Genomic DNA, 12,360 nt, shown 5'->3' with positions numbered 1-12,360 from the left:
GAAATGGGAATGAAGAAAGAAAAAAGAGCTTACTAAAAAAAAAAAAGATGTATACTAATACTATGAATTCGCTCAGCATCCAAATGAACGAATACCAATCACACTCAGACCAAACCTCAAGCGAACGATGTCTGTCGGAAAAAAAAATTACACAGAGAGAGAGAGAGAGAGAGAGAGAGAGAGAGAGAGAGAGAAGCAGAGACCGTCTCCCTCACATGATGCTACACACGCATTTGTTCTGTTTTGAATCGCTTTTCGTCTTCTTCTCTGTTCATAGAGAGGGGGAGGGTCTCAGTTAGACATTTAGCAGATCCATATCGCAAATCTTTATCCTAAAACTGTCCCAGAAACATGGGTTTGATCTTAAGAACATCAAGAATATGGCCACGCCTACAAAGGCGCCGCCTTTTTCTTTTTTTGGGCGTGGAAACAGTGAACAAGATGAATAATCGTTTGAGTCTGAATCAATCATCAAAGGGTTAAAAAAAAGGCCTAGGCTTTAAAGAGATAAAGAGATGTTCTTCCGGGAAAAATCTACTCAAGGAAACATGATGATGATGATGATGATGATGGTTTTACCTTTCTCGGAAGGAGGAGGTTGGATGATGACATGCATGGTGGTAACACTGCCGGGAATGTCACAGAGAGGATTCAGGCAATCTCCCACCGTCTTGTTGTTCTCTAGAATCTTACCGGCGCTTATCAACTTTATATCTTTCACCGTCTTTGGCCCATTCTCCTTTTCTGCTCCAAGTTAGAAAAGAAACAAAAAAAATATCACAACAGCAGAAGAAATGCATCCATCAATATGGTTCTGACACTGTAAATGATCTGGAATGGATCATGTATTTGGCTTCCCAGATGGTTCATGGATGAATGATCATAAACATGTAAATGTAAACAAACTCTTATACCGTTTCCAGATTTTTAGTGGAAGGGCTTGTTAACAAGATCTGCTTGTTGGACAATTCTCATAAAAGTTCAATCAGACCATACAGAAGAGAACTATTGTTAAGTTTGTAGCTTTGTTAACCATAAAACCCATGTCCATGGGTGACATTTTCGGAATCTGAATACCTCACTAAGCACACACTAACCTCTTGGCCATTGAGTAATGACAGTTTCCTTCAACGTTGCAACGGTTGTGGCAACTGGAAATGCCTTAGGACCGATATCTGAACCGTCGATTAACCGAAACTTGATCTCTAACTGATCCTGGACCTCTGCCATATATCCAAGAACCGACAAAAAACCCCAGAATTCTCCTCTTCAAAAGCTCTCACTGGACGCAATTCCTCTATCCCTATCAAATTCCACAGGCCTCCCCCCGAGAATTGGTAATGCTTTGTTCTTTCCTGCATAATCAAAGGCCAGGATACAATCATCAAGCATAGAATAGAATAATGCTTCACAAGAACAAAGTCCAGTAGATGAGATTTTGACTCACTGGGTTTGAATTGAACTAGTTTGTTTCTGGGACTCAGATTCTTTCTTGAGCTAGAATCCTTGGTAAATACTCCATGAAACTTGAGAAACAAACCTGAAACTTGCAGATTTATGTCCCACAAGAAGAAGAAAAGAGGCGGTAAAAAACAAAGCACCAACATCCAGAAATCTTGAACTGAATCCGCATGCGGGCAATAGCCATAGAGGGTTTCAGGAAATGAAGACATAATCACGTCTCATAAAAGCTGCAATCTTTAGATATCACGAGACCAAATCTCCAATAAATATCATTAAAATCCTCATCCGAACGCCAAGAGGTCAACAAATCAAGAGAAATTTATTAACACGAGAAGAATCTCTCTGGAGATATGGTCATGATAATGAATCGAAAAAAACTCCAAAAGGGTATTCGTGAGTCATGAAGCCCGCATTCGAATTACCAAGGAATTAACGATAGTAGAAAGAATGAAGAAGAAAGAAGAGAAAACCTTTAAAACAAAGCTACAATCTTATGATGATACAAGAAGAAATCTCATGGGTATGGTTAAATCACAAAACCCACCAAAAAAATTTTCCGATTAGGTAAAAACAGACGCATAAGAAAACCCTAATTGGCGTTCTTACTTGGCTCTGCGACTGATCTGAGCTGAGACTACCCAGATGAATCAGGAGGATCTACAAGGATCAAACGATGCCGAGGGAGAGAGAGAGAGAGAGAGAGAGAGAGAGAGTTGCGATTAGTAGATCTCGAAATCTATAGAGAATCAGTGGCGGTCAAAGCTTCCATTTTTCTCTGCCGTTCTTCCCATCTCTACGCCTGTGGAAATGGACGCCCCTCTCTCTCTCTGGTGCGAGCCTTAAAATTCCATTTTAATTTAATTTTTTCCTTTCAAAAGATCATATGCTTTGTAGAAGTGCTTGCCAAGCAAGCGACGATGTTCGAAAACAATTAATCCGATATTAGATTCGACCAATCCAACATAACCACTCCTCTTCAAAACTATTCGATAACCAAAAAAACAAAGGAACAAGCCACGTCTAAATGTGCCGACAAGAGACACACGCATATCTAAATGACCGGTTTAATTCGGTATTTGTCTCATGAAGCCATCGAATTGAATTTCAGTGACAGATTTTGCCATCATCTTCCAAATCACTCTTACTTTGATTCAATATTTAAAAAAAAAAAGATATATTTCTTGTTTAACGCTTGGGGAAGAACAATCATCAAAAAGAGACAGAACATAAAACTGCACAAGCTTGAAACTGTTTATATGAGAAGGAGAGAAGAGAGGCAAAGGAAGAAAATCATACGTAAATCCTACAAAAGCAAATGCCCATAAAATCACTGATCCTAATGGAATTATTTAAATAATAAAGAGAGAGAGTAGAGCCAATGCAATAGTCTCTTCTTCATTTATCAACAAAGTGGCCAAAAACCAAAATCCAATATGTCTCCCCATCTCTTGTAAGAGATCTAACTTTCTCCATTTCAAACCCCCAAAGATATAGAAAAAAAGGGCACCTTCTATATTACAGAAAGAATGAATCTTTGTCCTCCTGCAGATCAGATTCAGATCCTCCCCCCAAGTGTTCATTCCCTTGTACTGTGGGCAGCTGCGTAATCTGCAGGGCCCAAAGCATTAAAAAATCTTCGGAATGATGGTCAAATGCATTAACCCTTTTGGCCTTTTTCTTCTCAGAAAGTTACTCCAAGATGTGACAGCTCCTTACGAATTCGTTGGAGTAGTTGACGTACTTTGTCCAGAATGGCCGGAGATGCTCAAACCCAATCTCCAGCCAAGGCTTTGACTGGCCATTGTAGTGTATCACTGCTGCCTTGTGGACATCTTCTATGTTTGTCTTATTCTGGTATCCTAATCCCAGCATATGCCATGACGGCTCTATTGCCTGAACCTGCCCTCTAAACGCTATAAGAGCCGGTGGCAATGTTCCGAGTTTCCACATTGTCAGATTCGACTCCAGGTTCTGCACAGGAAAAAAAAAACACCATGGGGGAAATGGATGAGAGAAAGTGAATATTGACTTCATAGAGATATTGCTGCATTACCTCTTTAAGCCAAGAATGATAGGTTTCTCTGATATTTGTCTTCCTCCAAGCTCGTAGATCAAAGATATTCATGCCGTATGCCCATGCACATTCTTCGGGATCCAAATGCTTTGCTACGAGTGGATGGGAGAAATTGAAGTAGTTCCTGAAATGCTTAGACATCACCCACTGATCTTCCCCCTGACATGTTTCTACTGCTCCATTAACCTTTCCGTTCAGGTCGATATCCCAAAGTGGAGTCAAGTCCCGCTGGACAACCACATCATCATCTAAGAACACCACCTTGTCCAAGTTCGGGAAAAGCTGTAAAATAAAGGGCATGATTTTTCAGTACAAATTATAAAACATGTCTCATTTAGAGGGGAAGACAACCATGCATATCAAATAATGTTTTTGGGGTGAAAAGAGGAGAAAGATTACCTCTGGTATATATATTCTAAGATGATTGAGCAAAGATATGTATTTTGGACTTCTAGATTGTAATTTAGAAGCAAAAGTCCGAGGAGTGGTTTCACTGAGATTTGTCCCAGCGAGATGATTTCCATGATAATGCTGCCTGACACCGTTATGGGTTTCCATGGCCTCCAAAACCGGAACATTCTCTCTCGTCAACCAGTCAAACTGATGAACACCTTTCACTTCAACAATGGCAGGGGCAACAGAGTTAAGGGCAAACCATGAGTGCATACCCGCATAGGTTTTCTTGTCTGTGATGACATGGAAGACAATTTTCTCCGGTTTTAAAGATGACTGAACGGTGGAAGCAACGACAACTGATGCGGCCAGAATGTTGTCCGTGGACAATACAAAATGGTGGTAAGAGTTGTCTGAAAGAAGAGGGAGAAACTCTGGGGAAGGAAGTTGTCTACGTGCATGAGCATTCGAAGAATATTCATCTGTCAATCTTAGAGAGAGACAATGTATGCCTTTCGGAATGGAACTTGCTGCAAAATGCTTGTTCATAAGCTCTGCAAATTTAGTTTCCCTAATATCCCTTTCGAACTTCTCAATCTGTTGCAAAAGGGATAAAAAAAATCAGACAGAAATAATCATCTAATCCCATGGCATCTTTCAGGAAAAAAAAAATCAGAACCAACATTTGCATGTACAGTAACAGAACATGCAAAGCATACTAGTCTATAAGCATAATCTAGATGTTTGTTTTTAAGAAATCAAAAACTAAAGGTAACTTATTTGACAGATCGCCTTTTGTTCCAGTAAGAACATGTTTATGTCACATTAGAAACAATTTCAGAAAAGGCATAGAGGTACCATAGCTCGCAGCACAAGACCAAATGTTCTTGCGTCATAGTTGTTGTTCTTCACATCAGAAACAAGTTGACTAAAAGAATCTGGAAGCTTCAAACCATCTGGAATTTCTTGAGTGCTTACTTCATTTAGAATTTTATAGAAGTCCCTAACTAGTCTCTGCTGCAACACAAACATTGAGAAAAGGGATATCCGGCTTGAGGAGACAATTCAAAGAAATTCATAGAGAAGAGCAGAAAAGAAGCAACCACCCACCTCTGAACCATCTACTCTACCAAGAAGCCGTGGACCTAACCGCCTCCCCAGACAATCTGAAGCAAAACAGGAAAAGTGAGGAAACTGCCATGAGACCATTCGATAGCACTGTGAAGAAAGAAGCATGACCACAAAGAGGAAAATACTCTTTAAGAGTCATTTGTAATCAAAGTCTCCTAATGTACAAACAATCTGTAATCCTAACTGCAGACACAAGCTTAGGAATTCCCTGAAAATTCCATCCGTTCCACAACCCACCAAACAAACGACATTACCCTTTAAATCTGAACTTGACGTCTACAAAAACTGGATTGTGTGAATCAAATGTGTTATTACAAATTAAGATCATAAGACTACAGAAAGGAAGCATATTCAGATAGCTTAGAGCAAAGACAATAATGGGGTGATTTAGTTCAAATTTTCTAGCAAGAAAACAGCTTCAAATTTCCTAGCAAGAACAAAAATTTCGGAAACTTTGTTGACATCGGATTCCACCAATCTAACAAGAAGCTAGAAGGAATTGGAACAAAGATGAAAGACATATGGAGAAATGCAGATCCTGGTCATCTCGCGGCTTAGAAAGCCCCAAACTTAGCTCGCTCAAACACAACCAAAAATGGCCATTTCAGTTCCTCATTCAACGAAACTCCCCATAACAATGAAATCGGCATAAAAAAAAAGGGTCAAGATCCGAACCAGTTAAGATGTATAACACAAGGAATCAGTGCAGAAGTAGAGAATGATGGAAGAGAAAAGGTTACCAATGGAGGAGCACTTGTTGACACCCTCAAGTGTAACGACGGCAGTTAGGATGAAGACGAAGGGCAACAAGAAAGCAAGGATTAGGATGGTGTGGAAAAGGGTTCGATAAGAGATGTGACGAGCTGCGACTTTGATCTTCATCAAGTCAATAAACTCATTGCTGCTCGATATCGTGATGCTTCTCATGCTAGGCGATATGTGAAGATGCATCCTTGATCGTGCAGCCCCACCAACAACAAGAACAGCTGCGATCGAAACGAAACCTTAATTCCTATTCCCGCAGCCAATCCCCGACCCAACATCAGATCCGATGCGATTCCGCTCCCTCGATCCCGATTGCCTCTCGATTCTCGATGTAGCCTTCTGGGTGTCTCCCAAATCCGTCCTTGTTCCGTTCCTTATCGCTCTCCGTCTTCTTCTCTGTGGTCTTCCCACAGACCGCATTGGAATTTGGACCACCAAAAAGGATCCAAATTTGAGATTCCCGCCGTCTTTCCGGATTTCTTCCAACTGTTGAATACGGAGAATCCAAACGGGTCCGCACCAAATTTCTGTTTCAAGCAAGCGTTACAGAGTAGTCGCACGGATCAAGGAAAAATCAAGGAGCTTGTAAGAGAAGAGGAGGAGGGGAAGGAGGAGGAAAAAACAGAAAAACAAATTGAGTGAGGGAAAAAAAAATCAAGAGCCATTTCGCCGGTGGATCTTAAAAAAAATCGCCAAAAAAAAATAATTAGTTGAAGATCTTAATTATATAAATCGAGAAATTAATTAATTAATTAATTGGGGAATTACCGTGAAAGGTCAAGGGCCATAAAGTATAAACCGTGTTTGGGATTGGTGTTTTGACCTTGAGTTTAGGGTTTGTTTCTGTAGGGCTAATTATAGATTTTTTTTTTTCCCCTTTATTCTTTGAATGGCCAAGCCCCCTTCTCTCTTTGGTTCATCAACGCATTTTTGGTTAACATTTATAATAATAACATCAACAAATCACCTTCTCCTTTTACATTTACTGTTTTACTTTATTTTACGGTACCTCTATGAAATTGTAACTATTGTTTGTGATAAACGCGATGATTTGTACGGATTTACAAGTCAGCAATCGGTGCAGTGTCCTGATTTAAGAATCAGACGACGGAAATAAATTTGGGTAGAGGTAGGCGAACTGTCACCATTGCAAAAATTTCAGGAAACCGAACCTATTCCTAAGTAACTATTTTGATAATAATATTTAAATCGATTACAAGGACCGACCGACCGACACGGAAGACACGCGAAAAGGGTAAAAAGGGAAAGTTTTAAATATTATGGAATTATATCTGATACATGTTTACCAAGAGACATGGGAGATACGAAGAGAACCAGAGAAAAGCTAAGAAAATGGCATTTGCTGTGGTGAAGGTGAAGGTGACAATGGAGGGTCTCGTGCGAGAGAGATGGAATATTTCTTGAGGAACAAGGAAGGAAAAAAGATCTCAGCTTTCCCACCACTTTCCCGAGAAAATGCCATTGTGAAAAGATTGAAGCTTGCTGATGATTTCATCAAGAGACAGATTGAATAATTAAGGAACAAAAAAAAAAGGTTGCAAAGGGTAATTAATTGTTCATGGCAAATGAAACTTGTATGGAAAAAGCTTACAATATCCTCTCCAAGTACAACATAATTAGCAACTAAAAAAAAAGGGCCTAAAGTTCTGATCATAATTGATTAAGTAAGGAAATATGCTGTGATTTCAAAACAAAGGCGACGATTATTGATCAAAGATTAACCAAACCAAAAAAAAAAAAAGGGGGAATTCCGAGGAGGGGAACTCGGGCCAAAAGAATGAAGAGGGTCTAGGCGAGAGCAGGCATGTCCTTGAGCCACTGGTCGAGTGGCTTGCCGATGGAGTAGACGATGAACCCTATCTTCCTCAGCTTCTCCGCCTCCACTATGTTCCTCCCGTCGAATATGAAGGCCGGTTTCTGCATGTTTTCGTAGATCCGTTGGTAGTCCAGTGACTTGAACTCGTCCCACTCCGTCAGGATGCATACTCCGTGGGCATCCTTCGTGGCCGTGTAGGCGTCCCACACGACCGAGACTTGCTTCACAGTGGTGGGACTCATGGGTTGGAGGTGGAGCGGGTGGTCCCAGTCGAACTTGTTCATTGTCAGGTCTCTCTGGATCTGCTCCTCTGTCACCTGCGGGTCGTAGATGCTGAGACGGGCCTTGTCCCCTAACAGACCCTTGCACACGTCGATGGCCGGAGTCTCTCTCGTGTCACCCGTGTCCTTCTTGAAGGCGAACCCGAGGATGGCAACCTTTTTGTTGGCCACCGTGTTGAACATTGATGAGACCATGCGGTTCACGAACCGGGATTTCTGGTAGTCGTTGATCTTGATGACCTGTTTCCAGTACTCGGCTACCTCTGGGAGGCCGTTGCATTCGCAGATGTAGACCAGGTTGAGGATGTCTTTCTGGAAGCATGATCCACCAAATCCAACACTGGAGTTCAAGAACTTGGGCCCGATCCTAGAGTCCTTACCGACAGCGTAGGATACCTCTGTGACATCGGCACCAGTTGCTTCACAGAGCGCTGACATGGCATTGACGGATGATATCCTCTGGGCGAGGAAGGCATTGGCAGCAAGCTTCGAGAGCTCGGCTGACCAGAGATTGGTGGTGAGGATTCTTTCTTCTGGAACCCACTGGGCATAGACGTTTTTCAGGGCTTGGACGGCTTTAAGGCCTTCGGGGGTTTCCCGACCTCCAATAAGGACACGGTCAGGTTCGAAGAGATCTTCAATGGCAGTTCCTTCAGCAAGGAACTCTGGGTTGGAGAGGATCTGGAATTTGATTCCCTTGCTGTTGTGGGTCAGAATCTTCTCGATGGCCTCTGCTGTCTTGACAGGGACGGTTGACTTCTCAACCACTATCTTGTCAGATACCGAAACATCGGCGATCATGCGTGCTGCGCTCTCCCAGTAAGTCAAGTCGGCAGCTTTGCCAGCTCCCAGACCACGTGTCTTGGTCGGGGTGTTGACAGAAACAAAGACTATATCAGCCTCTCTCACGTGCTTCTCCACATCGGTGCTGAAGAAGAGGTTCTTTCCACGACACTGCCTGACCACTTCGTCAAGGCCAGGCTCATAGATCGGGAGCTGATCGCTGTTCCAGGCATTGATCCGGGGCACAGAGATGTCAACAACAGCTACCTCAACAGAAGGGCACTTGAGTGCAATGACAGCCATAGTTGGGCCACCAACGTACCCAGCTCCAATGCAGCAGATCTTCACCATCTCGGTTGGCTAATAGATAACCTGAAAACAAAGGAAAAATGAGGGATTTTTTACCCGTCAAGGCCAAAATCGGACCAGAAAGGCTGTTGGAAAGCCTCAATTTGAGATCTTTCAGGCACAACAAGCTAAAATTACTAAGACGGTATAGAAACCAAATTTGCCATGCCCAAAAAGCAATGTGAAGGCCAATTTTACATCCCCATCAATGCCAAACGTAGTTCATAGTAATGGCTCAAAAGATGGAACTAGCAATTTTTCATCCTCAATACAAGTCTTTGTATGTAAACACCCAAAGCCGTTAATGGAGTCAGATACATCACCAATCTGACTGAAATGAATGCATAAACGACCTTAGACACGTCGAACCAGAACTAACAGGACGAATTCTGCATCCATCAGTGACAAACAACTGGACTTCGGATCAACATCTCAAATCTGATAAAAAGCATTGTAAAAAAAAAAAAAAGCCGACTTGAAAACATAAAAACCGGATCGACGCAAAATCTCGAGTCTTAACTCAAAGCTTCTGTCCATCACTGGCCCCCCATAAACGCGATTTTTTTAAGCATTCAAAGGGTTCGCTTAACGAGAACTAACCAACGGAAGAAAAAAACTTTGAAATTTTTAGTCAAAATCTCAGATCCGGTAACATAACAATTAGAAGATTCAACACAACCTACGCTCACGTCAAATGGAATATCAGGAGGAAAAAAACGAAATGTTAGGTGAAGGTACTAGTTCAGATCAAACCAGATAGCAAATACAAGTGCAGAATTTTCCCGATCACGCTTAATAGTGAGTCGTTTGGAGAGAAAATTAGCATGAAAATTAAACGAACGGCAAGACATTCGAATCAGAATCTCAGATCTGGTGCATGAAAACATACCCAGTTCAAGGATTGGGAAAAAACGCGAATGAAGGAAAAACTTGCGTGAACCACCGACACAGATCAAGGCGAATGCAGAAGATTTCCGAATCACAAACACCGACTAAACAAATTCGCAAAACAATTGCATACAAAATTCGAAAGAGGGGCAAACATGTAAATCGAAATCTACACACACGCAAGAACAACTACGGAGGAAATCCAAATCGAAGCGAAGAACAATAGATAGAGACGAAATCAACGAGCGAACATCACACAATCAGGTCGAAAACCTCAGATCAACACAAATGAAACGCTAAATCGTACCTCAACCGTCTTCCCCGTACGAGAAATCGAGCTGAATTTGCGTTTGCGGGAAAATTATGGAAATGCGACGGGAATGCGAAGAACAATAGCAGGGTGTAAGGAGCTTATATAGGTGACGAGGTTCCGAAAATGCCCCCGAAACCGTCAAAAATAACGCGGTTTAATTAATTAATTAAAATTAAAAGGAGCTTCCTTCGGTTATGTTAGTAAAATTAATTAAACAAAACGTGGGGCCCACAGGATTCGGCACACTAACACACATTAAACCAAGGACGTGGATTTTGATTTTGATTTTGACCACCGGCAATACACACACACGCACACGTACACTGTACGTAATTACGTATACTTGTTAATAGTTTCACCCATATGGAGAGTATTTTCATCTAATTATGTCGGTCGATTATTTTATCATTATCTTTGGTTGTTTATTGATTTTAATTTCGTAAATTTACATAAATCTTAGCATTATATGAATACACCAAACAAGAAACAAATTTGTATAATTATCACCATAAATACATCGATATTTTGTGATTTCCCTTTTGATATGGAATTTATAATTAATGTATGTATGCGTAATACACACAAACGAGATGCGAATTTCAATGTACTTTACTATATTTGCCCTAATATTAAAAGCATAAATTATATGCATGGAGGTTCCTTTGGAGTTTAAGCAAAGTTATACATACATATATATATATATATATATATATATATATATTACTCATTTGTTGGATTTCGTACTTCTTTAAGTGATAAATCAGTTTTTATTTTCTAGAAAAATGTGATACTTCAACCCCCATAGAAAAAAAATAGACAAGGATAGCGTATAATTTTTTTAACTTTTTAACATATATATATATACACACATATGTGTGTGTATATATTGAGGCATATAAAAGATTCAAAGAAGCTGTATGCATGGGTTCATTTCATCTCGGTTAATATCAGAAAATGTCCTATTAGTTAAATGGGATTAATAGTCCTTTTGACTTTCGTATATTTTTATTATAAAAATTACCATAAATTGGTACACAAAATTCGATAATTTATGTCAATAACTTAATGATGGGATTTGGAGGGCAAAATAATTATATAAAAAAACAAACAAACGCTTTGCTTGAAAATTCAGGCAAAGCTTTCTGAAGTGCTTCTCACGCTTCACATATATATATATATATATATGTGTGTGTGTGTGTGTGAAACTATTTGTTTATAAATAAATAATAATATACAGACCAACCAAGTTTTGTTTATTCCGTTTGAAAATATTATGACGATGGATTCCAATGTTTTAAAAACCAGATATTATATTATTTTTCAAACATATTTAAAGTAATTAATAGACCTAGGTTTAGTGAATAGAATATGATATAATTTTAATAATTATAGCTCTAATTGAATCACACTATCAAGGAGCCTTTTTTTTTCCTTACTGGTTCAACAAAGCACTTGTTTCGTAGGGTTAGATATTCATTTAACTCGTGACTCACTGTTCGCTCCACTTTACGTAGGTATTAAATTGGGATCCCCGCACGACTCACGAGTTATCTTTTTTCTTTTAAAATAAAACTTTTCAGAATAATATTCGTAAATTTTATGTGAACTTTTGTTTTTAAATCATTTTTATAAAACTTTAGTATTCGAAATTACCCATTTTTTTAATTCTGTAATCTTCTCCAAATTTTTATTAACCGTATAATTTGAAACTAGAGAAAATGGGGTTTGCTTTGGTTTATTTTAATCTTGGTTCAGTCGTAGAATTAAATCCATATGTATCTAATTTAATTTAATTTTAATTCGGTTTACTTTGCAATTTCTCTTAATTATATTTTTAATACGTCTTATTTCAAATTTACTAAAAAAGGAAACAAAAAAAAAAAAAAAACCACAGAGACTAGCCGTTACGGAGAGCGCGTCCAGAAAGCCTCAACGGTCACATTTCCCCCCAAATCATTCTTCTCCTTGTTTTTCTTCTTGTTCATTCGCAGTTTCAGCATTCGCACCAAAGAAACCCTAGATCCCCATTTCTGCATGTATTTCGTCGATCGATTCCAAAATTAGTACTTTCTTCTGCTCCTCT

The 12,360-nt window shown here is 39.8% G+C and overlaps 4 protein-coding genes across 7 annotated transcripts in view; 1 reads left to right on the top strand and 3 right to left on the bottom strand.

Moving 5' to 3' along the window:
* Positions 1–10: 10 nt before the first annotated feature.
* On the bottom strand, positions 11–2,374 carry LOC104821009 (membrane-anchored ubiquitin-fold protein 1). Its single transcript, XM_010551720.2, has 5 exons — positions 2,071–2,374; positions 1,448–1,546; positions 1,098–1,355; positions 580–744; positions 11–267 (listed from the first exon to the last, which is right to left on the bottom strand). Exons 3-5 carry the CDS (start codon positions 1,228–1,230, stop codon positions 212–214), a joined length of 354 nt encoding a protein of 117 aa, XP_010550022.1. The 5' UTR covers positions 1,231–1,355; positions 1,448–1,546; positions 2,071–2,374; the 3' UTR covers positions 11–211.
* A 409-nt stretch (positions 2,375–2,783) lies between these two features.
* Positions 2,784–6,466, bottom strand: LOC104821008 (probable galacturonosyltransferase 14). 2 transcript variants are annotated; one of them, XM_010551718.1, is made up of 6 exons: positions 5,803–6,466; positions 5,042–5,097; positions 4,790–4,948; positions 3,938–4,528; positions 3,518–3,820; positions 2,784–3,435 (listed from the first exon to the last, which is right to left on the bottom strand). In XM_010551718.1, exons 1-6 carry the CDS (start codon positions 6,011–6,013, stop codon positions 3,154–3,156), a joined length of 1,602 nt encoding a protein of 533 aa, XP_010550020.1. In that variant the 5' UTR covers positions 6,014–6,466; the 3' UTR covers positions 2,784–3,153. The 2 variants fall into 2 exon arrangements, with proteins under 2 accessions (XP_010550020.1, XP_010550021.1); XM_010551719.1 differs by having other exon boundaries at positions 4,790–4,945.
* Positions 6,467–7,381: 915 nt separating this feature from the next.
* Positions 7,382–10,353, bottom strand: LOC104821007 (UDP-glucose 6-dehydrogenase 3). Its single transcript, XM_010551717.2, has 2 exons — positions 10,272–10,353; positions 7,382–9,100 (listed from the first exon to the last, which is right to left on the bottom strand). The coding sequence occupies exon 2, from the start codon at positions 9,077–9,079 to the stop codon at positions 7,637–7,639; it is 1,443 nt and encodes a 480-aa protein (XP_010550019.1). The 5' UTR covers positions 9,080–9,100; positions 10,272–10,353; the 3' UTR covers positions 7,382–7,636.
* A 1,895-nt stretch (positions 10,354–12,248) lies between these two features.
* The window catches only part of LOC104821005 (protein WVD2-like 4), a 3,347-nt gene continuing 3,235 nt past the window's right edge, over positions 12,249–12,360 (top strand). For all 3 annotated transcript variants that reach the window (XM_019203400.1, XM_010551715.2, XM_019203401.1), the window contains exon 1: positions 12,249–12,357. The gene's annotated coding sequence lies outside the window, so the exon portion shown is untranslated. The remainder of the gene's footprint in view (positions 12,358–12,360) is intronic.

This window comes from Tarenaya hassleriana, unplaced genomic scaffold (assembly GCF_000463585.1).
Source record: "Tarenaya hassleriana unplaced genomic scaffold, ASM46358v1 Cleome32, whole genome shotgun sequence".
NCBI classification, from domain to species: Eukaryota; Viridiplantae; Streptophyta; class Magnoliopsida; order Brassicales; family Cleomaceae; genus Tarenaya; species Tarenaya hassleriana.
The sequence above is the reverse complement of the archived record's forward strand: the minus strand, read 5'-3'. Positions and strand labels throughout refer to the sequence as shown.